Genomic DNA, 26,036 nt, shown 5'->3' on the forward strand with positions numbered 1-26,036 from the left:
AGCAGCAATGAACGGGTCCTCGCACCTCCTTTTTTCATGGCAAATCCTCAAAATCAAACTTTGACACCATCGTCCACTCACAGACGGCGAAGGCTAAAAAGTTTAGCAATTTCCATCTGCAATTTTGCATCTTCCATCTGTCTGTTCAACAAGTACTACTTCGAAGAAGTACAAACCATGGAATTCACCCAAAATGGTTGCTTTAAAACAAAATGACAGACTTCCTGGTCAATTCCACCAAATGGTCGTTGAGACTTTTGTGTGTCCTGTTATGACAGACGTCAAATTTCGTGGCAATCGATGAAAACCAACTTTACAGAGAGTGCTACTGAGTTTTGGGGGGAGGTCATGGCCAGGTCCCCCAAAATTAATGAATTTTCACCAGGAAACATTGACTTGGAATAACTGGTTTGTTTTCAGCCATCTTGAGTCCAAAGCCTGGAATTGACCAAAATGGCTGCTTCAAACCATAATGGACAACTTCTTGTTCATTGAGACATTTTCATGCATCTTATCCAAGTCTTTAAGGGGAATTACTGAGTTTTGAGGAGGTCGTTTTTGGGATTTCTAAAAATTGGTGTGTTTTTGGGCATGTTTGCAATTCATTCGTGTGAAGAAGAATAAGAAACACAGAGAAAAAGAAAATCACCATATCCCAAAACTCAATTTATTATTAGGAATCATTGAAAATAGTGTGTCAATATTTTATCTCCTCAATCACTTATTGCCTGTCAATACATACACCCGCATACATAATACAGTGGAGCTCCGCGTATAGCAGTTCGGCACCCGCGGATTTACCTATTTGCAGGTTTCTTTTCAATCCCCCCCTCCCCCGAGTTTTCCAATTTTGTTTTCGTTTTTTCGGGGGTGGTGGGAGGGAACAACCCCAAACACACTTATTGAAGTATCTTTGGGGGTAAAAAAGTAAAATAAAATTCTCAGTGCAATTATAATAAGTGTCACTTATCTGCGGATTTTCGCTAATTGCAGTCCAGGACGGTCCCTACCCCCCACAAATAGTGGAGGTCCACTGTACTTTCATGTGTCTCTTTTTGCAGTCAACTAAAGGCAAAACACTTTGTCATTCAGTTCTTATTGTGGGATTACTTTAAGACCCTGGCGTGGTCCTACAAAGTTAAAAGAAAAGTAAACACACTCTTCAACTCAAAATAATTGAAAGAGACACAGTTTCCTAGTCCTCAACACAATGAAAAGTGGTTGAAAACTTGCAGCAAAAAAAACAAAAAACAACTTAGTTTTTTGGGTCAGAGGCTAGTTAAAAATAAACCGCGTTCCCACTTGGATGAAATTTCCAGCTAGTTTAAAGATCAGTAGATAACTCCAAGTGGTAGTAAATATGACAAGACATTGTAGCCTCTGGCGTCTCAGAACAAATGACCAATAAAATTAATAGTGTTCTTGCCCAGAGGGGAATTGTGACTGGTAAAAAAGTAACAAGGAACTATTACTGATTTGACCCGTGAGCCACAGTTACTGCAGGTATCTTGTGGGATTTCGTGTCGGCTGTTTATAAAAAAACAAAACAAAAAAAAACAAAAAAAACTAGTGCTCATGTTCGTAAGATATTTTTTTACTTGAACATGTACCAATTTTACTTTAAAAGAAGACGGTTTGTCATTTGTTTTTTTTTTGGACTAATCTGTGACATGATTTTGTCAAAATACCCCAAGGAACCAGAATTACAGCAATCAATCGGGTACGACCAATCAAGTATGTGTAGCTTACCAGACTCAAGATTGTAAACAAACGCTTAATCGGTGTATCCAACAAGTCACCAACGGCTAATTTAACCATATCACAGATCACAAAAGATTGACGTGATTGTGTAATTTCACACTTGATGGGGGCGGAGGGCACTCTGGAGACCACCTTGATTTACAAATTTAATTTGTTCCACGACCAAGCTCAAAACTCAAATTTATTCAACTATTAACGAAATTTCCCCCACTGAAATGATTGGTTCCAGCCCACCGCAAAAACATCTACTTATTAAACATTTAGCATTTACTCCGATTGGCTGGTGACCAGTCCAGGGTGTACCCCGCCACTTGAACAGAGTCAGCTGAGATAGGCTCCAGCACACCCGCGACCCTAATGAGGATAAGCGGTACGGAAAATGGATGGATACATTTAACAATTTTAACTTGTATTTAATAAGTTAAAACAGCACTGTATTGTATAAAAACACAAACAATTTGAGAATGTTAAAAAAAAAAAACTGCCATCATAAAAGTGTAATGGCTAGTATAGGCTATTGAGTGATGCCAGGAATTGAAGATGGGTTGTCCGGTTTGTCTGCATGTGAGCGTCTGGGCTTGAGTTGTGGCCTACAGGAGCTCCTTGTGTGTGTTCTCGTTTCATATTTATCCTTTTGACTGTTCGTCCCGTTCTACATGCAAGGTATGACAGTACCTCAATTGCTTCTTTTTTTTTTTTTTTCCCCCACTTGAGATGCAGAGTATCTGAAGCTCGCTCGTACCTCAAATTTTGCCGCGCTACAAAGCAAAAAGCCCCAGAAATTATCTCTAAGAGACTCCTCGTAACTCAAAAAATTGTAAGTTGGGGCATTTGCAAATCAAGGTACCACTGTATATGTATAAAAGCAATCAAAACTCATTTTTACATTATACAATGTTACCTTTAATATGAAGCACAATGGAAAACCAACTGTGTTCTCAATTGGACGGCAATCCCGTTAATTTAGACAAAAAGTGGACAAGGAACACGCTGTCCCTGCACAGAGCAAGAACACTATGGACCTCTGTGCCTGGTGTAATAAATCCTGTCATATTTTGTTGAGAACCTCACCGCAGAGTCGCCACTGTCAGCTCTTCTCATTTTCATTGTTACATTCACTTGGCCATGCATCAAAGTTTAACGACTTGTAGTTGGACTCTTTCTCCAGCAGCTTTCTCCACAACTGGTCTGGGAGAAGAAATATTAAATATGAATTTTTCAGTTCAGCTTCTTGTTAGAGAACAGCAAATTGCGCAAAAATTACTGAAATATTGGAACAGTGGAATATGAGCAATCAAAGGTTTAGAGAAGATCAAATTGAGTTCACCTGTAAAGGTGATAGTACATTTTAGGTTTCATACTGGAATTTTACCCAAAAACCCAATATCTCCAACTTTTTGAGAGTACTGTTGTGTGTCGCCTTTCGATTACTTACAGTATCCCGGTTCCTCAGACTCAGGCTCAGGCTCTGACTGCTCTGTCTCAATCAGCTTGGCAGCACTGTGCTGCTCAGAAAAGTTAGCGTCGCCGCGCTCTGCCCGGACAGCTCGCTCCACGCTCGCCAGCATCTCCTCGTATGCCTTCCTGGCCTCAGAGGACAACTCAATCATCTGGTGGTAGTAGTCCTGTGATGTCGGAAGCAGTTTTATCAATAAATGTAGACAACATGGACATTAAATTGTGTTTCTCGCTATATCGCAGTTAATCATTCGCGGACCCGCTGTATTGTAGATTTTTTTGCATAACCTATCCATCTATCTTGGAAATCCCCCCCACCCATGTCGTGGCAATCTGGAAGTCTATTTTGGGGTTTTTAAGTCAAACTCCCTCTATTTGCGATTCTGAACTCATGAATTTGCAGATTTTTGGGGGGAACCAATCCTGTGCTCAGGCCAAAGCTTTGGTTCCATCTTCTGGCACTTTGATATCAACAAACTATGTGAACTGAGGAGCTTTATTTAGACAAAAGTAGCGCTTTGCTGTTATCTTGTGGTATCTTGGTGTCAATCAACTATGTTGAAGTGAGTTGAGGAACTTGATGATAAAACTAGTGCTTTGCCGCTGTCTTGGGGCAGCATGGTTCAGGTGGTAGAGTGGTCGTCTCCCAACCCAAAGGTTGTGGGTTCAGTCCTCAGCCCTTGTGGTCATGTCGAAGTGTCCTTGAGCAAGATACTAACCCCGCAGTTGCTCCTGATGCTGCATCGTCAGTAGGTGAATGAGGAGACAAGTGTTAGAGCGGATTGAGTACCCTAAATGTAGAAAAGCGCTATACAAGTGGAAGCCCATAAACAGTGCCGTGAAAAAATATTGGCCCCCTTCTGAAATTCGTATATTTTTGCATAGTTTTCTCACTTTAATGTTTAAGATCATCAAACAAATGTAAATATCAGAAATATATAACCCAAGTGAACTTAAAATGCGGTTTATAAATAGTGATTTCATGTATTAAGAAAAAACCTATTCAGAGTTACCTGGCCCTGTGTGAAAAAGTAATTACCACCCTTGTTAAATCATGAATTGTTGCTAATTGCAATTTTTGGTTAATTTCACTGAACAGACCCAAGCTTGATTACTTCCAGATCTGTTCAATCAAGAAATCACTTAAACAGAATCTGCCCCGACAAAATAAAGTTGGACAAAAGATCTCAAAAAAGCTGCAACAAAAAGACACGATCCAAAGAAACGTTTGAACTCACAACAGCCCCGACCGACAATGGGATGCAAATACAGTAACAAACTATTTGCTTAATATCCAAATGTGCACGTAAGGAGTTACCCACTGGCGTTGGAGAGTACTGCAACCCGTGAACTCTCATTTGATGTTTAACCAAGGATAAATGTCTGTTTTGATATTTCACGAACTCTGCAGAAATTTTCCAAATGTATGCCTTGATGTCTGTGTCAGTGTGTCAACTTTATAAGGGCAATTGTGAGATTTTGAGAATTGTTTGTCTTGATTTGACTCCAAGCAGCATGAAATGTGATTTGAACCATGAGCAGTTGATTTGCCAAGACTAATTTATAAACAGTCAGTCTGATATGCTTGAGCTCTGACTAAAGCGAGTACCAAGTTTAGGTTACTTTATATTAATATATGATTTTAAACCCATTTTATCAAATTTGTAGACAAGATTCAAGCTGATGGGTGTGGTCTTCTCCAGGTCGTCAATCCCTCTTGCCCATTAATGTGACCTAGAATTTGTACAACTGATTTATTTAATTATTTATTTTATCTTTTTGAGATGGGAGGTGAAAATAACTTAAATCTTGCATGTGATTGACCTGGACTTGTTTAACTTGATGTCTTCTTAGCCAGGAAACCATTGCAAGAGATATTCCATCTCAACTGGTCTTTTACCTGGTTAAATAAAATAATTTAAAAATTGCAACCCTGAACAGGATAATGTAAACAAGTCGTGGGGCTGATTCCCCCCCACCCCTCCCTCCCAATATGAGTCCCCTTGATTGGGCTGCGAAGGTTTTGTGTGCAGTCATTTGTCTGCCTTGTGCCGTTTGATTGGTAGAATCAAATGACACTAGTGGTAACATTGGATTGGTGCAAACAGCACCCAACACGGAAGTTAAAGTCTAAAAATAGATCGCGCACGCAATAATTGATAAATAAGAGTAGTGAGCAGCGTGTAGATCATTGTAACGGAGTAAAAGTACAGCTGCTTCTAAAAAATACTCAAGTAAAAAGTATGATGCATGTTACTACTCTGACAAGTACAATTGTCTAAATGCTACTTGTGTAATTGTAAGAGTAAATGTTGAGCGTTACTACAAACCTCTGCATAATACATTAGGTTCATGGCTGTGCATTTATGAGCTTAGACTAGCTAACTAGGAATAAGACAAATATTATTTGTACTACTACAAGTTTTGGAAGTGCTCAATTTTTTCAAACTAAAATGAAGAAACTTCAAGAGAAAAATATTTCCATCTCCCTTCACCAAAACACTCCTCAGTTTGGGTTCGTGATGACTATCCATTTTACTCTTATTCCTCTCTGGCCACATTTGCCACATTTTTCACCTACTTGACTCAAAGTTTTGCCCCTTACAGATCATCAGATTGGCCATGTGTCACACAAAGACTCCACTGAGCAAAAAGCACCCTGTATGTACCACTACGGTTGCGTTATATTGTCCTTGTCATGGTAATAAACAAGCCACACATTCAGCTGTACTCATGATTAAAAAAGACACTACACAGCCTGCTGGGCTAACGTTATGTTATTAAAGTAGACTAACGTTAAGATCACTAATTTGTTAATTTCACCTTTGTCTCATGGGTCCCACGACGCAGCGTCATACTCCATGGAGAAAAAGGTCGATGTTACAACAAATGGGTGCATTTCACTATGGAATGCTACCACACCTTTGCCATTTGTCTTTTTGCACTCTCTCTCCTCAATTCAGCACTGCATTTTGCACCCGTTGTGTTCCCGCTCCTCAACTGAATAGCTTCACTTGCACGTCCACACATCGGTGAACTAAGCCCCTTGTGTCACATACGCGCCTGCCTGCTTCAGTCTTCGCGACCGTCTCAATGCTAATTTTGACCCGCAAAATGCGATGCAAGACCATTTAATTCGAGCCTTGAATTTGTAAGTTTTTATGTCCAAATAGGTTTACAATATGTTTTAAGTTCAAAAGTGTTTATAGCATGTGGTAGGGGTAAAACTATAAAATTGTTTTTATATGGGCGCTCCATTACGCAGATTTTTACCTATAGTGGGTGGGCCTGGAACGTATCCCTCGCAAAGAACAGGGGTTCACTGTAATCGTGGTATCGCTGACCTGCGCGCCATCGTAGTTGAAAATGCCCACCAGGCTGACGGGCACCATCTTGTTGACGCAGCGCCCCAGAGCCTTGCGGGAGAGGGCGAAGACGAACGGCACCTCCTGCTCGCGGCACGTGTCGATGATGGTGTGAAGGGCCTCGTCCAGACCCCCTGTGAACGGATCACCATCATCAGGTACACGCACACAATAAGGAAAAACAAGGCTCAGATTTGAAGGACTACTGACAGTGGCACCAACTTGCAAAGTCGTTTCCAATATTTGGTGGCCTTATTTAACTTAACAAAAAAACATCCATCCATTTTTTATTGTGTTTGTCCTCATTAGGGTGGTGGGTGAGTGGGGGCCTATAGGGCATTTCACACTGCACTTGCTCAATGTGAAAGGACCGTGCGACACCGTTTTTTGCAAAAGAAAGCTCCTTCCATCGATGTGCTTTTTTATTTACGTCACGGTAAGCATTATCGCTTGTATCCCAAAGTTCAGAAAACAAAGACTGCATTTATCAGAGCTTCCTCCATTTTCCACAGTACAGGTTCACTAAAAAAGCACATGGAAATCACTCCGCCTGCCCCTCTCCCAATGGAGGACTATTTTGACGTAACACTCTCAAAATAGAACCTTCTATTCAAAGTTGCGCCGGAGCGTCAGCTGCCCTCTGCATTGCAAAACGCGGTGCCGCCCCCTCAGCACATACACAATGAATGGGAAAGTCAAGGGCTTCAATCGCATTTGTTTTTTTTGTTTTTAAGTTTTTTTATTTTTTGTTATTTTTATTTTTTTTTGTTATGATCAAATGATTTGTGGTTTTATTCTCTCTTAATAGTATAGTAAGTCTTTGATTATGTATCCTGTATTATATTGTCTTGTAGATGTATTTTACTGCTTTTTTACATCATGGCCAGGGGACTACAGATGAAAACTAGCCTTCTGGCTAATTCCGGCTTTTTTAACCATGTGTATTTCATGTGTTTTATGAAATTGCATTGTCCCCTTTCAAATAAACTGATTAAAAGAAAAAAAAAAGTGCTGTGTGAAAAGATCTTATCCCAGCTAACTTTGAGCAAAAGGCGGGGTACACCTTGGACTGGTCGCCAATCAGTTATCCCGGCACATGTAGACAAACCAGCATTCACACACCCATTCACATTGATGGACAATGGATCAATCTTCAGTTAAAATAACATGCATGTTTTTGGAATATCAAACTTCACACAGGAAAGCTGAAACGGAGATTCGAACACAGGATCTCAGGATTTTGAGGCAGATGTACTCACCACTAAGCAAGGGTAAACATGTTAAAATTATTTAGTTAGTTAAGTATTTTAACAGTATAAATCTATTTTTTTTATTTAAATAAATCTATCAAAATAAGAAAGATTGTAAAAAAAAACAGCATAAAAGTGTAAATATAAAAACATTTAAAAGTTAAATATTTATAATTAAAAGAATGATATATTTTAATAAAAATGCAAATGTAATTAATTTTAAAATGGTAAAATAATTAAAACAAGAAGAGAATATCTGCCATATTTAACAGCATAAAAATGTAAATGTAAAAATACTTTTTATATTTAAAATAAAAATATAGTTAAAAAAATATATATTTTAACAGCATACAAATGTCAATACAAAAATATTTTTTTAAATTAAATAAAATGAATGTAACAAATTATTTAGAGAACAAAATATTTAGAAAATTATGAATAAAGATAAAATCTAAATAAATAATAATATTGTGAAAAAATGAAAATGTAACTCCAATCAAAAAATATTTTACAAACAAATAAAAGTATACATTTTTTTTTAATATTGAATACATTTCAGATGTATGTGTTTTTATTTAAATAAAGTGGTAGGAACGACCCAGTTTATGAACAATTCGGGTAACGTATAAAATGTTCGTAGAGAAATTACTTCTCGTTACATATTCTTTTCTGTTTGCGAACGGTCTTGGTATGGACGAAACGAAGGATCTACGTTGTGCTTCTACTCGAGCTGCGTGACAATCATTGACTCTGTGCATAATGCATTGCTGTAAGATGAAAACTAGTTGTCAGCTCTGGGGGGGCGCAATAAAATAGCGTGCACCAAGCACCTGTTCAATGTGGACGCGCCAGTAATGTCAGACGCTGTTTTTTTGTTTTTTTTCTCCAATATCCGGAACAATCAGTATTACATCTGTAACGGGTCACGTTCAGTGATTTCCATCCATCCATCTTCTTCCGCTTAGCCGAGGTTGGGTCGCGGGGGCAGTAGCTTTAGCAGGGAGGCCCAGACTTCCCTCTCCCAGCCACTTCCTCCAGCTCTTCCGAGGGGATCCCGAGGCGTTCCCAGGCAAGCTGACAGCCGTAGTCTCTCCAGCGTATCCCGGGTCGTCCCTGGGGTCTCCTCCCGTTGGGACGTGCCCGGAACACCTCACCAGGGAGGCGTCTTGGAGGCATCCTGAACAGATGTCCGAGCCACCTCATCTGGCTCCTCTCAATGCGGAAGAGCAGCGGCTCTACTCTGAGGCCCTCACGGATGATCGAGCTTCTCACCCTATCTCTAAGGGAGAGCCCGGACATTCTGCGGAGGAAACTCATTTCTGCTGCTGGTATCCGGGATCTTGTTCTTTCAGTCACGACACACAGCTCGTGACTATAGGTGAGGGTAGGAACGTAGATCGACCGGTAAATAGAGAGCTTCGCCTTTCGGTTTAGCTCCTTCTTCACCACAACAGAACGATACAAAGTCCGCATCACTAAAGACGCTGCACTGATCCGCCTGTCGAGCTCTCGTTCCATTCTTTCCTCACTCGTGAACAAGATATTTACACTCCACCCCTTGGGGAAGGCTCACATCCCCGACCTGGAGAGGGCACTCCACCTTTTTTCGACTGAGGATCATGGTCTCAGATTTAAAGGTGCTGATTCTCATCCCAGCCGCTTCAGCTGCGAACCACTCCAGTAAGAGTTGGAGATCACGGCCTGTCGAAGCCAACAGAACCACATCATCTGCAAAAAGCAAAGATCCAAAACTGAGGCCACCAAACGGGACCCCCTCTACGCCTCGGCTGCGCCTAGAAATTCTGTCCATAAAGGTTATGAACAGAATCGGTGACAAAGGGCAGCCTTGGCGGAGTCCAACCCTCACCGGAAACGAGTCCGACTCACTGCAGCAATGCGGACCAAACTCTGACACCGGTCGTACAAGGACCAAACAGCTCGTATCAGGGGGTTCGATACCCCATACTCCCGAAGCACCCCCAACAGGACTCCACAAGGGACACGGTCAAATGCCTTCTCCAAGTCCACAAAACACATGTAGACTGGTTGGGCGAACTCCCATGCACCCTCGAGGACCCTGCCGAGGGTGAAGAGCTGGTCCACTGTTCCACGGCCAGGACGAAAACCACACTGCTCCTTCTGAATCTGAGATTCAACTTTTCGACGGATCATCCTCTCCTGCACCCCTGAATAGACCTTACCATGGAGCCTGATGATTGTGATCCCCTGGTAGTTGGAACACACCCTCCGGTCCCCTTTCTGAAAAAGGGGGACCACCACCCCGGTCTGCCAATCCAGAGGCACTGTCCCCGATGTCCACGCTATGTTGTAGAGGTGTGTCAACCAGGACAGCCTCACAACATCCAGAGCCTTTAGGAACTCTGGGAGAATCTCATCCACCCCCGGGGCCTTGCCAACGAGGAACTTTTTAACCACCAGGGTAACCTCAACTCCAGAGATAGGAGAGCGCACCTCAGAGACCACAGACTCTGCTTCCTCATGGGAAGGCGTGTCTTTGGGATTGAGAAGGTCTTCGAAGTATTCTCCCCACCGACTCACAACGTTCCGAGTCGAGGTCAGCAGTGCCCCATCCCCACTATACACAGTGTTGATGGCGCACTTCTTCCCCCTCCTGAGATGCCGGATGGTGAAACAGAATTTCCTCAAAGCCGTCTGGAAGTCGTTCTCCATGGCCTCACCTAACTCCTCCCACGCCCGATTTTTTGCCTCAGCGACCACCAAAGCTGCATTCCGCTTGGCCAGCCAGTAACCATCAGCTGCCTCAGGAGTCCCACAGCTCCGGTTGGCTGCCTCGGCAATAGAGGCGCGGAACATGGTACACTCTGACTCAATGTCCTCCGCCTCCCCCAAGACGTGGGTGCAATTCTGCCGGACGTGGGAATTGAAACACCTTCTGACAGGGGATTCTTCCAGACGTTCCCAGCAGACCCTCACAATACGTTTGGGCCTGCCAGGTCGGACCGGCATCTTCCCCCACCATCGGCGCCAACTCACCACGAGGTGGTGATCAGTTGACAGCTCCGCCCCTCTCTTCACCGGAGTGTCCAAGACATGCGGCCGCAAGTCCGATGAGACGACCACAAAGTCGATCATCGAACGGCGACCTAGGGTGTCCTGGTTCCAAGTGCATGTGTGGACACCTTTATGCTTGAACATGGTGTTCGTTATGGACAATCCATGGTGAGCACAGAAGTCCAATAACAGAACACCACTCGGGTTCTGATCGGGGGGGGCCGTTCCTCCCAATCATACCCTTCCAGGTCTCACTGTCATTGCCCATGTGATTATTGAAGTCCCCCAGCAGAACGACGTACTCCCCAGCGGGTGACTTCAGTGATTTCTGTAACAAAATATGGACCATTCCGTAACATTTGGCAGCTCTCTGAATTCCTGACAGAAGTTACCTTCTGCTGTCCATCAGATGGAAAAGTCAATTCGGTTACAACGTAACCCCAGGACTTGCAATTTTTGGAGGACTACCGCCTGTCAAACCATAGTTTTGGTGTAATTTATTGGGACCAAAAGAGTACCCTGCTAGAAGGGTATTACTTTTGAGAGGTTTGGGGTTGAATGTGATCTGAACAGATCTGATTGATGCCTATTAGCACAAAGCCCTAAAAGGACTTCAGGTGGCAATGAGGTTGGAGTCATAAAATCAATTAGCTGAGAGAGAGAGAGAGAGAGAGAGAGAGAGAGAGAGAGAGAGAGAGAGAGAGAGAGAGAGAGAGAGAGAGAGAGAGAGAGAGAGAGAGAGAGAGAGAGAGAGAGAGAGAGAGAGAGAGAGAGAGAGAGAGAGAGAGAGAGAGAGAGAGAGAGAGAGAGAGAGAGAGAGAGAGAGAGAGAGAGAGAGAGAGGAGAGAGAGAGAGAAAAAAATGCACACACAGTCATACCTTTGGCCTGGACGCGCTCGCAGTTGGGCGAGATAATGACGCACTTGACCTTGCGGAGTTTGAGGTGCTTGAGGACCTCTCGCAGGCCCATGACCATGCGCCGCTTCATGTGCGCCTTCATGGGGTCCTTCTGGTAGAGGCGGTCCTGGAATCGAACCAGCTCCTTCAGCAGCGACGTCACACACTGGTCCACGTCTTTGCTCAGCATCTGGCTGCAGTACCTAAATGGACCACACATAGTACATTACAAAAAAGAAGGGGACAAGCTGCATTTTCGACCAGGTTTCTTCTCACTCTCTGAACTTCCTGCTGTGGATTTTGAGTTGATCCGGTGCATTGATGGAAACATCCTGCTGGTTACTGTGCTGCTCGTCAGCTCTAACTCTGTCAGACTCTCCATCACCCCCTCTCGCCATTTCATTTTCCTGTTGCTCGTCACTTCCCGAAACAGCACCAACGTCTTCATCTGAGAAGAAAGTTGTAGACCATGTGGAATTTGATGGCTCTGATGTTTATATCAATGACATTTTGGTTTGCAGTTGCTACCTCTTGAAGCAGGCTCTTGCAAATTTAAGGCCGTGTAATTCGCCCAAAATGGCTGCTATATAAAGGGGTGCACATAAAAAAAAATAAAAATTATGAAAATAATTTGAGGGATCTTGCATAGGGCGCCATTCAAGCTAGCGCCGCCCTTGACCTGCAGTATGGGATTGTACGGTCAGTTTATTTGGCGCACTGCTCTCTGGCTGTGGTCCCCAATCTTTCTTGCCACAGGCTCGCAGCTGAGCTTCAACTAAACTGAGAAAGGAACACGTTTGTTCATGAAGTGATTATTTTCAGTACATTTATTCAAAAGATTGGCTTCTTTGATTGAGTTGTTTGTGAACGACAACACTATAGTCAAGCCCCGTCTCCCGCTGCACTCCGAATCAAATTGGGTGCGCGTTTAATATTTAGCACCACTTGTGTGCACTTCTAGCTATGAAACAAAATGCCCAACTTTCTGTTCAATTTCGGGCATGGGTTCGTCAGACGTTTTCGTGTGTCCTATCATGACAGCAGAGATGTACTGATATTCAGTACTTAAGTAAAACGACTGATACTCTGGTAATCTCTGGTAAAAATTAAAGTACTGAAGCCACTCCCTTAAGTAAAAGTACAAAAGTTCACACTTATAAATGTACTTCATTAAAAAATGTAAAAAGCTAATTGACATTTTTCAACCCAATAATAAAATACTTATAGTGAGATTTTTGTATCGCTCCAGATGATTGGCATGCATTCTCTGGGGGAAACAATGGACAAAAAAAAACAAAAATAAAAACAGGTAGGCTTAAAGCTGGAATCAACAACTTTTATTCATCTTCTGTACTGCTTATCCTCACTAGGGTCACGGGCGTGCTGGAACCCATCCCAGCTGACTTTGAGCGAGGCGCGTGGTACATCGTGAAGTGGTCGCCAGCCAATTGCAGGGCACATATAAACAAACAACCATTCGCACTCACATTCACACCTATGGGCAATTTAGAGTCTTCAATTAACCTACCATGCATGTTTTTGGGATGTGGGAGGAAACCAGAGTACCCGGAGAAAACCCACGCAGGTATGGGGAGAACATGCAAACTCCATACAGGCGGGGCCGGGATTTAAACCCCGGTCCCCAGAACTGTGAGGCAGATGTGCTAACCAGTCGTCCACCGTGCCAGCTTTCATTATACATTACATTATAAATATAGTTAAGTATTGTTGTAAAACACAAAAATGTTTACTTTCTAATAGTGGTTAGAGAACGTATTTGTACGCTGGATAATGAACTATTGACAGTTTCTCATGCCCGTTTTATTTACCTCACCTTTGAACAGCTGCATTATACTCTATGTTGGTGTATATTTACCCAGGAGGGGTTGGGAGGGGGGAGACGGGGGCCGTTGGACTCAGCACACCCTACGTCTTATAGAAGTGACGGACCGCTTTGTTGTAATGCTGTATTCCAGCAGTAGGGGGCACCAGAAATCGCAGATCACAGCTTTAAAAAAGACCAACATTTATTTATTCTATTGAAATAAAGTTAGATGCAGTAAAATTATATTTTTACAGTAAAAAATGAAAACGCTACATTTGCCCATTTGGGAGTGGGCAAATAAATGTGTTGGAATTAATGCTCAAACGTGACAATTTACTGCAAGCGAGCCAAACTTCAACAAGCTAGCTTCCTACAAAACTAACTCGGTTCATTCATTGGAGGCTCTTTTGAAAAAAGAGCCCCAAATTATTCTTACATATGAAAGGTTATTCCCAGTTCCGAGTTCCCTTGTTGTTATTGAACGTGTGCAACCGTACGCAGCACAATGTGCAGGCATCCTTGTAATTTTGGTTCCCACAAACATGGAATGCACAGACACTTTGCCCCCACTAGCTTAGCTACAATGAATGAGCCAATTATTTGCCCCCACTATCTTAGCGTCACCGTACGCACGCGGCTCATAGGGGAGTGTCGTATGTACGATATCTATGATGCGCTTGGCTCGCTTACTTCCGGTTTCCCTTTTTTGGGCCTTCTGCTTTTTACATCCTATGGTCGCTAACTTTAGAAGGTTTAAAAGCGTCACCGTACGCACGCGGCTCATTGGGGAGTGTCGTATGTACGATATCTATGATGCGCTTGGCTCGCTTACTTCCGGTTTTCCTTTTTTGGGCCTTCTGCTTTTTACGTCCTATGGTCGCTAACTTTTGAAGGTTTAAAAGTAACATGCTCATTTTTAAAATGTAAGGAGTAAAAAGTACAGATATTTGTGTTTAAAAAGTAAGGAGTAAAAGTAAACTGTTACCAGAAAAATAAATACTCAAGTACTGATACCTGAAAAACAGTACAGTAACAAGTACGTGGTTACTTCCCACCTCTGCATGATAGACATGTCCACTCCATTTCATGTTTATTGGTGAAACTGGTGGGAGTTGCAAATTGTTTTTGTAACTTTCCAAGGGGCACTATAAGTTTTTTGAGTTTTGGAGTTCGTGTTGGGGACTCAAAAATACATCTTACTATATATCCATCCATCCATTTTCTGAGCCGCTTCTCCTCACGAGGGTCGCGGGCGTGCTGGAGCCTATCCCAGCTATCATCGGACAGGAGGTGGGGTACACGCTGAACTGGTTGCCAGCCAATCGCAGGGCACATACAAACAAACAACCATTCGCACTCACATCCACACCTACGGGCAATTTAGAGACATCAATGAACCTACCATGCATGTTTTTGGGATGTGGGAAGAAACCGGAGTGCCCAGAGAAAACCCACGCAGGCACGGGGAGAACATGCAAACTCCACACAGGCGGGGCCGGGGATTGAACCTCGGTCCTCAGAACTGTGAGGCAGATGCTCTAACTAGTCGTCCACCGTCCCGCCTCTTACTATATACATTTTAAAAAATATATTAATGGTAAAAAGAATTCTTTGGTATTTTAACTGTGAAATTAGGCAAAAAAGTGCAGACTCAAAGATATTTGATTTAATTTCCATTCTTGGAAGAGCCACACACTGACCTGTCAAATTGGCATTACACCTCTCCTCTTCTGCCGTATCCGTGACGACCGTGGACTCATTTTCGGGCAGCAAACCCCTCTCCTCCAGTAAACGCCGTTGCTTTCGCTCCTCCCTTTCTTTAAGGATGACCTGGGGATGACAAAATACAACATTAGAATACAGTGTTTCCCTGCTAGTATCACTCTTCTCCTACCGCTTCCCTGTTTTATTTATTCAGCCGTTTTTAGCAATGTTTTTCAAAGGTTTTTTTTATAGCTTTTTAAGTTAAAATAAATACTGTACAGCAGGGACGTCGTAGTTATGGTTTCCCTCGGATGACCATTATGACTGTGAACTCAAATATATGATTGTCTCATATTATTATGTGCAATACACATCAAATTAATAGAATGCTAGTTTTGAAATCAGAGGCCAGTAAAAAAATTGTCTGTTCAACTATTCAATTCATTTTAAAAGGGTGATTGGTTAAAAAAAATATAATAATAATATATCTCAACAATAACATTGAAGAAAATTGGCAGTTTTGAAAGTCTAACAAGAAAGATGAAGTCAACGCACATGATTTGCTTTCGCAAGCCACATAAAATGATGTAGCGGGCCAGATCTGGCCCCGGGCCTTGAGTTTGACACCAGTGCTGTACAGAGTATTGAAAACATTTATGGATTTAAATGCAGTAAAAAGTCAATTTGTTTAAAAAAACAGTCTTGCAAGAATTTTATTCTCTTAATCTTGAGCTCTGATTGGCTGCTGGTAACATAATGCATTCTCCGATAAGACACTTTTACTTTGGTTTTAAGCCCTACGATTAAGGAAGATCCCTGACCACTCAGAAGAGGATAAAACTCCTGGTTAGGCTTTTGGAAGGACAGATTAAGAATATTTGAATTTCTGGTTCCAACTCAACATAACAAGCAGCTATGGAACTCCATACCTTAGGCATTACAGCCATCTAGGGGTATTCAGAGAACACAGCACTTATCAACACTGTACAGTATTTTCTGTACATCTCATCTTTGCAACTTTGTGTTCAAATATCTTTACAATGTGTCTAAAACAGTGTGTTTTAATATGTTGAGATTTATTTGAAGCGAGTGGGAGGGTAAAACTATAAAAGATATATATTGTCTCTCGATATCCCAGATTTTCACATATCACGGGTGGGTCTGGAATGTATTCCCTGCAATGAGCAGGGGGTCATTGTAGATGAGCATGAATAAAAACTCAAGACAATAAAATCTTGAAGAACCTTTTTGAGAGCAGTTGGTTTCTTCACTTTGGGAACCTCCCTCTGCTTGCCTTTCTTCACCAGGGGGCTGGTAGAGTCCAGCGGGTTGTGGGCGATTTTGTCCTGCTGCCAGGGCGTCTTTTTCTGGACTGTCGGTTGCTTGTGAACGACAGGAAGTCCTCCACCCACTAGAGGGCGATATTGACACTCACAGCGGGTTGTGACGTGAGCCATAGCTAACACTTGGGAGTGTGAACATCACCTGAGATGACAGTCTGCTTGACTTTCTGAGATTGTTGCTTATTTTCCAGAACGGACAGCATGTTCCCGATGTCCAGCTGCACAGGAGCTTTGCTCTTCTTCCCAGAGGTCTTCTCAGCTTTCTGAGAATCATTTAATCACAAAATAAACAACATTCATTTACAATGGTACCTTGACTTACAAGTGTCCTAACTTGAGTTACAAGGAGTTGCGTGGTCAATTTTTTGCATTATGTCACGAGCCAACATTTTAGAAGAAAGCTTCAGATACATCACTGCTGGAGTGAAAAACAAATGGAGCGATTCGGTTACTATAATGCCCTCGCATGTGGGCAAGGAGAGCCACAGTCTCTGATACACTGTCAGCCGTTTATAGAATGGGAAAAACAGTCAACCACACAAATGGGAAATGAGAACACTTAAGGAGCTGCTGTAGACCACAACTAAGAGCCAGATGCTCACACGCAGACGAACGGCCTTTTTCACACCACACTTGCCCGGTGTGAATAGTCCACGCGGCAGCAGGCAAGGACGACGATGCCCCAGTTCAAGTGCTGACGTAGCAGCCGACAAGGACGTACTCTTGGGCTTATCACCCTGGTACACGAGTAGACTGTATCTTGGGAATATGTACAGTGCTGTGAAAAATTGACTGTTCTGGAATTTCTTTGGATCGTGTCATTTTGTTACAGCTTTTTTAGATATTTTGTCTGACTTGATTTTGTCGGGACAGATTCTGCTTCAGTGATTTCTTGATTGAACAGGTCTGGAGGTAATCAGGTTTGGCTTTGATCAGTGAAAATTAACCAACAATTGTGATTAGCCACAATTAACTCATGATTTAACAAGGGGGGTAATTACTTTTTTACCAACGGTCATGTAACTTCGAATATTTTTTAAGTTTTTATTTAAAAACAGCACCTTAAGTTCACTTGGGTTATATTTGTCTGATATTTAGCCTTTGTTTGATGATCTTAAACAAAGTGGGGAAACTATGCAAAAATATGAGAATTTGACAAGGGGGATAATACTTTTTCACAGCACTATATTTGTGCTGCAGAGATGTATCAGTATAGTATTTTTTCTATTGTCCCAAACCATTTTGTCGTTTACAGTACAATCCCGCCAAAATATCACTCAGAAATTACTCCGCCATCCCCTTTCCTATTGCAGGCGCTTTCTGACGTCTCTGTGATGCTGCTCTTGAAGATAATTTTTTTTTTAATTCAGGGTGGCTCGCAGCAAACGCCACGTCATTTCGTGATTCCGCACCCTCAGCAAATACACAATGGAATGGGTTTGTCAACGGTGTGCTACGTGTTGCTGAGTGCGATATGAAAAGGGCTTAACCGGCCAACCCTACTCCAGCTTCTGGGCACTCACCAGCCCAGGGCCCTTAAAGGGACACATGTAACACAATACTACAGTACATATGGATTAATGACATTTAAATTAATTTCAATGGGGAAAATTTATTTGATATAAGAGTATAATGCCATTTCAATTAATTTCAATGGGGAAAATTGTTTTGGTATAAGAGTAACTTGACTTATGAGCTTGGGTACAAAACAACTTAAAACCCGTAACCTGAGGTTCCATTGTATGTATTTAAAAATAATGAGGCATATTTATATCAGAAATCTGATACTCAGAATAAATTAAAAGTACTGCTCTTTACTTCATTTAAAAATATATATATTTTAACATTTACATAAACATCTTTTCACATGTGAGAAGTTATTTTGTGAGAGGGTAATCCTCACCTGCCCTTTCTTTGCTGACTCTGCGGGTGGGGTTTTGGTAGCATTCTTCCGCCTGATTGCAGTCATTTCATCTTGTTGGTTTTCCTTAATAATAATAATTAAAACACACACACACACACACACACAAACATTTTGCTCAATTAGTCCCAATAATGTGTGAAATGTCTGAAGAATTTTATATGTGGTGGACCTTACTACATATTTATTTATCGTGTTTCTGCTGCTTGTCAATCGATCACACAAAGTCTGAGATGGAGCCAAACCAGGGAACTCTTCTTCATCCTGGAAAACATTTGGACAATGTTCCATTACAAATGAAAATCTAAGATTATTATTTTTATTTTTTTTTAAATAAAGCATAACAGCCATATTGGGCATCTGCCGAAACAGCGTATGCTCATATTGTATCGAAATAAAAGGCATGATGATGCATTCACCTCAAACTTTGGTGGCTCCTGTTGGACTGCTGAATCTTCTGTCTCATCTTCCGTGCAGTCATCTGCCTCTTTTACCTTCTTCTTCTTTTTCTTCTGTTTTTTCCTCCCCGCCGCCGTTTCCTCTTGTGGCTGCTGCGTAGCTGTTTCCTCCGTCTACAAAGGAGTGAAGGTGACACCGCAGGTTGCACTAAATGCCATTACCGCAGCACAGGTGCTGCCTTCAGAGCAGATGTGGCATCTGTAAAGCTGACAAGTTTTATTCATTCCGTGACCGTGCTTGTAACTCAAAAAAACCTGTCCCTATTTAAATTAATGGGCATGTATCCGTTCCAGCCTATCAAAAAAAAAATAAACTAATTTTTGTAATTTGTTTTTAATAAGAAAAACAACGCTGTATAATATTGTGCTTTATAAAATAACAATAATTACATACATAGAATGTAAAGAATGAACCATATTTTGTCAATTTTTTCTTCAATTCAATGGACACCTTTTTTGTGTATGCGCCATGGGCACCTAGGGGTAGTATTATACTAGCAACGTGACAAGTGGCCACCATCTTTATGGAGTTTTCTAAAAAAAACATGGAATGAGAACTTCAAATACTCCATAACAAAAGAAATCATGAAAAAACAGTTGATGACTCATGTTCTACTGCCCACACTGCTCTTCTGATGAGAAATGTTACATTTAATTTGCGCCATTACAGTCGGGTATTTTAGGGCAAGTCACAGTTTTTTTTCATAGTTTGGCCGACCGGGTGTGCGCTTGTTACTCCGGAGCGAATAATATGTGAAATTATTAACACATTATTATATAATTTCACGTTATTTTCAGACTGACAACCGCAAGAGGGCGCTCTAGGCCTGACGAAAGCAACGTAGAAGAGGAAGCGGCCCATAGTCTACCTCCGGAGTTGGCGGAGTTGTTTAGAAGTGACACCGAGGATGAAGATTTCATTGGATTTAGTGATTTGGAGTGACACTGATGGTTTGGTAAACTTGTGAGCATGTTCTTTATCCTATAGTTATCTGAATAACTGTTAATATGTTACGTTAATATACCTGGCACGTTCTCAGTTCGTTGTTTTTGCATCATGTAATGTTAGCTGAATGTGTTATGTTAGCATACTGTACACCTATTCAGCCTGTTGTTCTCTATTCTATTTTTATTTTAAATTGCCTTTCAAGATGAAATGTCTGTTCTTGGTGTTGGATTTTATCAACTACATTTCCCCCCCGACTTGTATTCCAGTGCGATTTATAGTCCAGAAAATATGGTACTTGCTGGGCTTATTAATATGAAAAAGGCTGTAAAAGAACGTGGAAAAAGTGAAGCACTGTGAAAACATTCTGGATCCACTGTGTACTGTATGTCCACTAACCGGCACAACAGTCTTTTCCTTCTGGAAGTTTTTCTTCGGCGGCTGAGAGGCAACATATGCCCACGACGTCCCCACTTGTTTGGCTGTGGTGCTAGCAAGGGTTGGGCCATCGGTTTGTCGGGGATCAGGTACAGTTGTGGATCCTCTCATGGTTGTCTGTGGAATAGAAAAAAAAAGTACATGCTGGTGACAGGCACGGTGAACGACTGGTTAGCACATCTGCCTCACAGTTCTGGGGATCGGGGTTGAAATCCCGGCCCCGCCTTTGTGGAGTTTGCATGTTCCCCCCGTGCCTGGGTGCGTTTTCTCCGAGCACTCCGGTTTCCTCCCACATCCCAAAAACATGCGTGGTAGGTTGATTGACAACTCTAAATTGCCCGTAGGTGTGAATGTGAGTGCGAATTGTTGTTTGTTTCTATGTGCCCTGTGATTGGCTGGCTACTGGTTCCAGGTATACCCCGCCTCCCCGCCCGAAGATAGCTGGGATGGGCTCCAGCAGCCCACGACCCTAGTGAGGATGTGCGGTTAAGAAAATGGATGGATGGATGTTGGTGACAAAAAACCTTTTAGGCATTATTTAAAGTACCTGCTGGCGTACATCCACCCAGGGAGATATTGACTTTGAGGGAAGTTGGCATCTCTCCACTGTCACATTTGGCCTCCAGTTCTCTTTGTGACCTTGTGCCGGGCCGGCGTCCAGCTGCGGGAAGTCGGACATTTTCACATCAAATGTGGCCAAGTCGGCCTGAGTGGGTTTTGGCGTCCTTGCCGATCTGGAATCCCGGACACCTGTGCATGGAGCAGGGATTGAATCATCTACTGGTAACATAAAACATTCAACAAATAACTTAAACCCCCCACACATCCCTGTGTGCACACATATATATACACACACATATATATATATATATATATATATATATATATATATATATATATATATACACACACACACATATATATATATATATATATATATATACACACACACATATATATATATATACACACACATATATATATATATATATATATATATATACACACACACATATATATATATATATATATACATACACACACATATATATATATATATATATATATATATACACACACATATATATATATATATATATATATACACACACATATATATATATATATATATATATATATACACACACACATATATATATATATATATACACACACACATATATATATATATATGTATCATAATAATTACATATTTGCCGAAAATTGTAAATAATTATTTTGAGTTTTAAAAAGGAAAGAAATAAAATAATCTTTAAAAAAAATTCATATTGGAATATCTAATAATTAGGAATAATAATGATAACAATAATAGCAAAAATTTTCAGGAGTTTTGAAGTGTAAAATGGGTCAATTTAACCTGCAACATAATAGGAGGAACAAAATTAATAATCTCTATTGGATTACCTCTTCTCTGTGCATCCGCTGAGTTTTTACCCGCAATGCCGCTTTGCACACGAGGTTCATTGTTCTTTGTTGATGCCTGTGGAGGTTTAAATATGACTGAGTGTACAGTTTATTTAAAGGACATGTATTATATGTATTTTGCTGACCATTTAAAACAGTCCCTATGTTTCTCCCTTATATTATTTCCTGAACAATTACCCTTTTTAGGCTCACAGAAATAGCCACTGCATTGCAAGTATGTGCTTCTTATCAGAAGACAGTTTGCTAATCTGTGCTAACACTGTAGCTATGCTTAGCTCTTGACTTTGACATGATAGTGCTTTCGGACCATTGCTTGAAAATGGAGGATCTTAGCCCATGTTGGCTGGCAAAAACTGTGCCATCACAATCTGGCAAAATTCAGAAGAGCGCACTTGACAAACACATTTTGGGAAATAGAAATCTCACAATCGATTCACTTATGTAATTTCACACTTCAATGGTGGACAACTAACCTTCGCTCTCCAGGGCAAGTCACCTCCATTAATGTTTGAGGCAAGGCTCCACTTCGGGCCCACTCCTGACTCGTTGCTTTGATCCAAAATGGAGAAACACGAAAAGGAAGTCATGTGATTGTTGCAATTTTGTAGGTTGTCGCTTCGCAACCCATAATAACATCAATGACTATTTACTTTCCTATCCCTATACATTTTTAAATTGGTGATACATAGCTAGTCTCCATCCATCCATCCATTTTCTGAACCGCTTATCCTCACAAGGGTCGCGGCCGTCCTGGAGCCTATCCCAGCTATCTTCGGGCAAAAGGCGGGGTACACCCTGAACTGGTCACCAGCCAATCGTAGGGCATATATAAACAAACAAGTCAATTTTTTTTTAAATACATGGTGCCTTGACTTACAATCTTAATTTGTTTCGTCACCATGCTTGTAAGTCACAACAATCATATCTTAAATCATCATTCCTCATTGAAATGAATGGAAATTACAATCCGTTCAAGTCCCCCGAAAAAACAACAAAGATTTTGGATCCTGTTTTTTTTGTTTAAAAAGAAGGAGAAAAAAACTACAGTATTGTACTTTACAAAAACATACAGTAATAAAAATAAATAGAATGTAAAGAATTAAACGGTTGATGCATCATGATTTTGTGGGCCTTAAGTTGTGATAGGGTATACTGTACGAACCCATTTTCGCCTACTCCTGTCTATGCTGAGCCAATCAAATTACGGCCACGTGTTTACGTCCCACCCATTTTCCCAGGCTGCTGTGGCTGACTATCTCCTGTCAATCACTCTTCAGGTAACGGTACTAGAATCTGTAGATAGATAGTTAGTCGGATCAGCGTTAAGATGGACAAGAAAAAACAATCTCCAAAACAAAAAGATTGTGCTGAGAAGAGATTTTAAAAAAAGAATTCCCTCAAAAAAGTGGTGGTCACACACAAGAAAATAATGGAGTTATTTGGCATTCATTCAAGTTTGGCTACCGCCACACAGGAGTCCGTTGCCAGCACAAGCCGCTGTGAGCCTGGCCCTCAACAGCTGGATATCGGCAAACACCAAAGTCCTTATTAATATTATTTTTACTTATGTAAGACACTTTGTGATGCTTTAGATGAAAATGCTTATTTGGCTATTAGTTTGCTTGCTAATGGCCTCGTCGTGTTAGCTGCCTGGGCCTACATTTCACAGAGTTAAAAATTAGCATCGTTCAATGACCAAATGTTTCCTATATTTGTCAACCTGCTTACTAATAAATTTTATTTTCTGGTTAAAAAACCTGTTACTGTCTTTGAGCTGACTCTGCTACTTAATGAATATGAATGAATAAATAGCTTATTTATTTGTCTGTACATGCCCCATCCCATTTACATGGGATCATCAGCAACCTTGACAACCATCAGTAATTTCATTCCATAGTGTGTATTAGGCCTGCACAAAATGAGAAAAAATCTCGATGATTTCATAAATTGTGCAGCCTTATTGCGTATTTGTCTGGCAGGATGTCATGTCAGTAAAACTTCTATAACGTCTATATCCATATTTTGTTGTCGCTCAATCATAGGCCAGCATGCATGTTCCAGAGGGGTCTCTCGAGAGGACTGTGACCCTCAAATTGTCTGCAGTTCACTGATTGTATACGTGTGGTATGGATACCACTAGTGGCACGCTGGCTCCCTCTATCTGTATGTGACAATCCCTGAATTAAATGTTCAAAATGTAAACAATGTTACAGGGGCTTAAACTTTTTTTTTGTTAATCCAGTACAGTATATTTGTTGAATACAGTTCAGTTGTATTTAACTTTTAAGTTCAATACAGTTGCATTTAAGAACATTAGAAATTGGTTTCCAAATATGTATTTAGGTACAATTTTTATTTAACTTTTGTGTTCAAAATATTTAAATTGAAGTGATTATCAGAATCAGAATCTTCTTTATTTGCCAAGTATTTCCAAAAAACACACAAGGAATTTGTCTCCGGTAGTTGTAGCCGCTCTAGTACGACAACAGACAGTCAATTGACAGAGAACACATTTGAGGCAAAGACATTGACAAAAAAAAACAAAAAACAAGTCACTGAGCAGTAAAGGGTTGCTAGTTATCTGGTAATGCCGGTACATTTTTTTTTTAATGTACATTTGACTATATTTAAGAACACTATTCAAGTCCAATATTACAGTATCTTATAAAAATACTAAATATTAAATACTCTAAGAAAGAAAACTCTGCCTCCTTGTTGATGAACATTTGACTATGATGCTACTGCATTTTAATGTTGGTCATTCTGGTGATACTTGGAGATCCAAGTATTTTTGGAGGTGGTACTTTGTGTGAAACATGAAGCACTAATCTACCTCAACCACTTCAAATCGGCCTCCTCCATTTAAAAGTAACACAATGGCGAGTACTTTATATAGTGTCGTGTCATGCTGGTGATATGTACCTTGCATCTCGTAGGATCAGTAAAGGGGGGGGGGAATTCAAAATGAGAGTGCCGGGGCTTTCATAAACAGTTTGTTTTTATACAACTTAACACATACTGCATCACAGTTTTGTTCTGTGATTGCAGCTCATCGTTTTAGGTTGCGTTTCAGGTGTGTACTCACACCTTATGACTTAATTCTCCTGGGCGTGTAGATGGCAGTCCTTCCTCCATTCCTTTCATCTTTGTTTATATTTTTAGTTTGAGGTTTTTGTGGTTATTAACTACTCCATGAATTACGGTCCAAAAGAGTGTCAAATTCATATATTATTATTATTTATTTTTTTAATCATCGGGTTACATCAAAATTGTGTCGCCGGCTGGCTGACTCACGACGGCGCGCATTAACTTGGCCGGTCTGTCCATGACTCCCAAGCCACTTTTTACCCCCAGTCCGCACCTCGTACAGGAGTTGAACCAGTACAGCTACTTTTACCAGTTTATTTTTTAAACACAGGAATCTGTACTTGTACTTTTGTACAGCGTGTCAGTACTTTTGTCACCAAATGCAATTTTTTTTTGGGGGGGGGGGGGAAGTGTACCTTACCCTCTAGACTTGTGCTGGTACAGGTGGGGGTTTGGTAGGATCACATGACGATTCGAGCTGTCGTGTTGTTGCCTGGCTGACTCTGTTCTCCTCCCCGGCTCAGCAGGTGTTACTTTGCCCTGCTGGAGAAGAGGAAATAGAAGACGTCATTATTCGAAAAAAATTAAGACGACATTTGACTTATATTGGCAGTCATTTTAATGTTGTTTTTTGTTTGTTTGTTTTTTGAATCAGCATGAGCCTCATTCCAAACTTTATTAATCTGACAGCAACTCTACTCAACCTCATTAGGACCATTTTAAATTTGACCTTGAATGAAACAACCTCACTTTTAAAGCTACCGAACTTCTATTAGTTTCGGTAAAATACTTTTCCGATAGTCTTTACTCGTTTTGCCCCTAAAAGTTAGCAACGCCACAGCTAGTTACAAGCTAACCCGCTAGCTCGGCGTAACCGCCGTATTTTCCTTCCTTTCCTTACCTTCTCCATCTTTGAGTTGTCCCTTTAGGCCGTCACGTCAATATGCAGTCCGTCGCGATGCTGTCATTTTCCCCGTAAATAGAATAAGAAAGTTAGGTGAGCAAGACGCTGGTTAGCATACAAGCGGGGCTGCGAGCCGACGAGCGACAGAAGCGGCCGGAGTGTTTACTTGGCCGGCAGACGGCGACACACAAAGGCAGCGT

The 26,036-nt window shown here is 41.2% G+C and overlaps 1 protein-coding gene across 2 annotated transcripts; it reads right to left on the reverse strand.

Annotated features, from left to right (window-relative positions):
• Positions 1-648: 648 nt before the first annotated feature.
• LOC133474903 (selenocysteine insertion sequence-binding protein 2-like) lies at positions 649-26,036 on the reverse strand. 2 transcript variants are annotated; one of them, XM_061767050.1, is made up of 17 exons: positions 25,834-26,034; positions 25,354-25,475; positions 22,319-22,394; positions 21,825-21,900; positions 20,947-21,149; positions 20,361-20,516; positions 18,977-19,129; positions 18,735-18,821; positions 18,540-18,623; positions 16,779-16,899; positions 16,538-16,704; positions 15,290-15,419; positions 12,041-12,212; positions 11,747-11,967; positions 6,564-6,718; positions 3,197-3,386; positions 649-2,949 (listed from the first exon to the last, which is right to left on the reverse strand). In XM_061767050.1, exons 1-17 carry the CDS (start codon positions 25,840-25,842, stop codon positions 2,849-2,851), a joined length of 2,223 nt encoding a protein of 740 aa, XP_061623034.1. In that variant the 5' UTR covers positions 25,843-26,034; the 3' UTR covers positions 649-2,848. The 2 variants fall into 2 exon arrangements, with proteins under 2 accessions (XP_061623034.1, XP_061623035.1); XM_061767051.1 differs by lacking the exon at positions 649-2,949 and having other exon boundaries at positions 3,228-3,386; positions 6,493-6,718; positions 25,834-26,036.

This window comes from Phyllopteryx taeniolatus, chromosome 3 (genome assembly GCF_024500385.1).
Source record: "Phyllopteryx taeniolatus isolate TA_2022b chromosome 3, UOR_Ptae_1.2, whole genome shotgun sequence".
Lineage (NCBI taxonomy): Eukaryota > Metazoa > Chordata > Actinopteri > Syngnathiformes > Syngnathidae > Phyllopteryx > Phyllopteryx taeniolatus.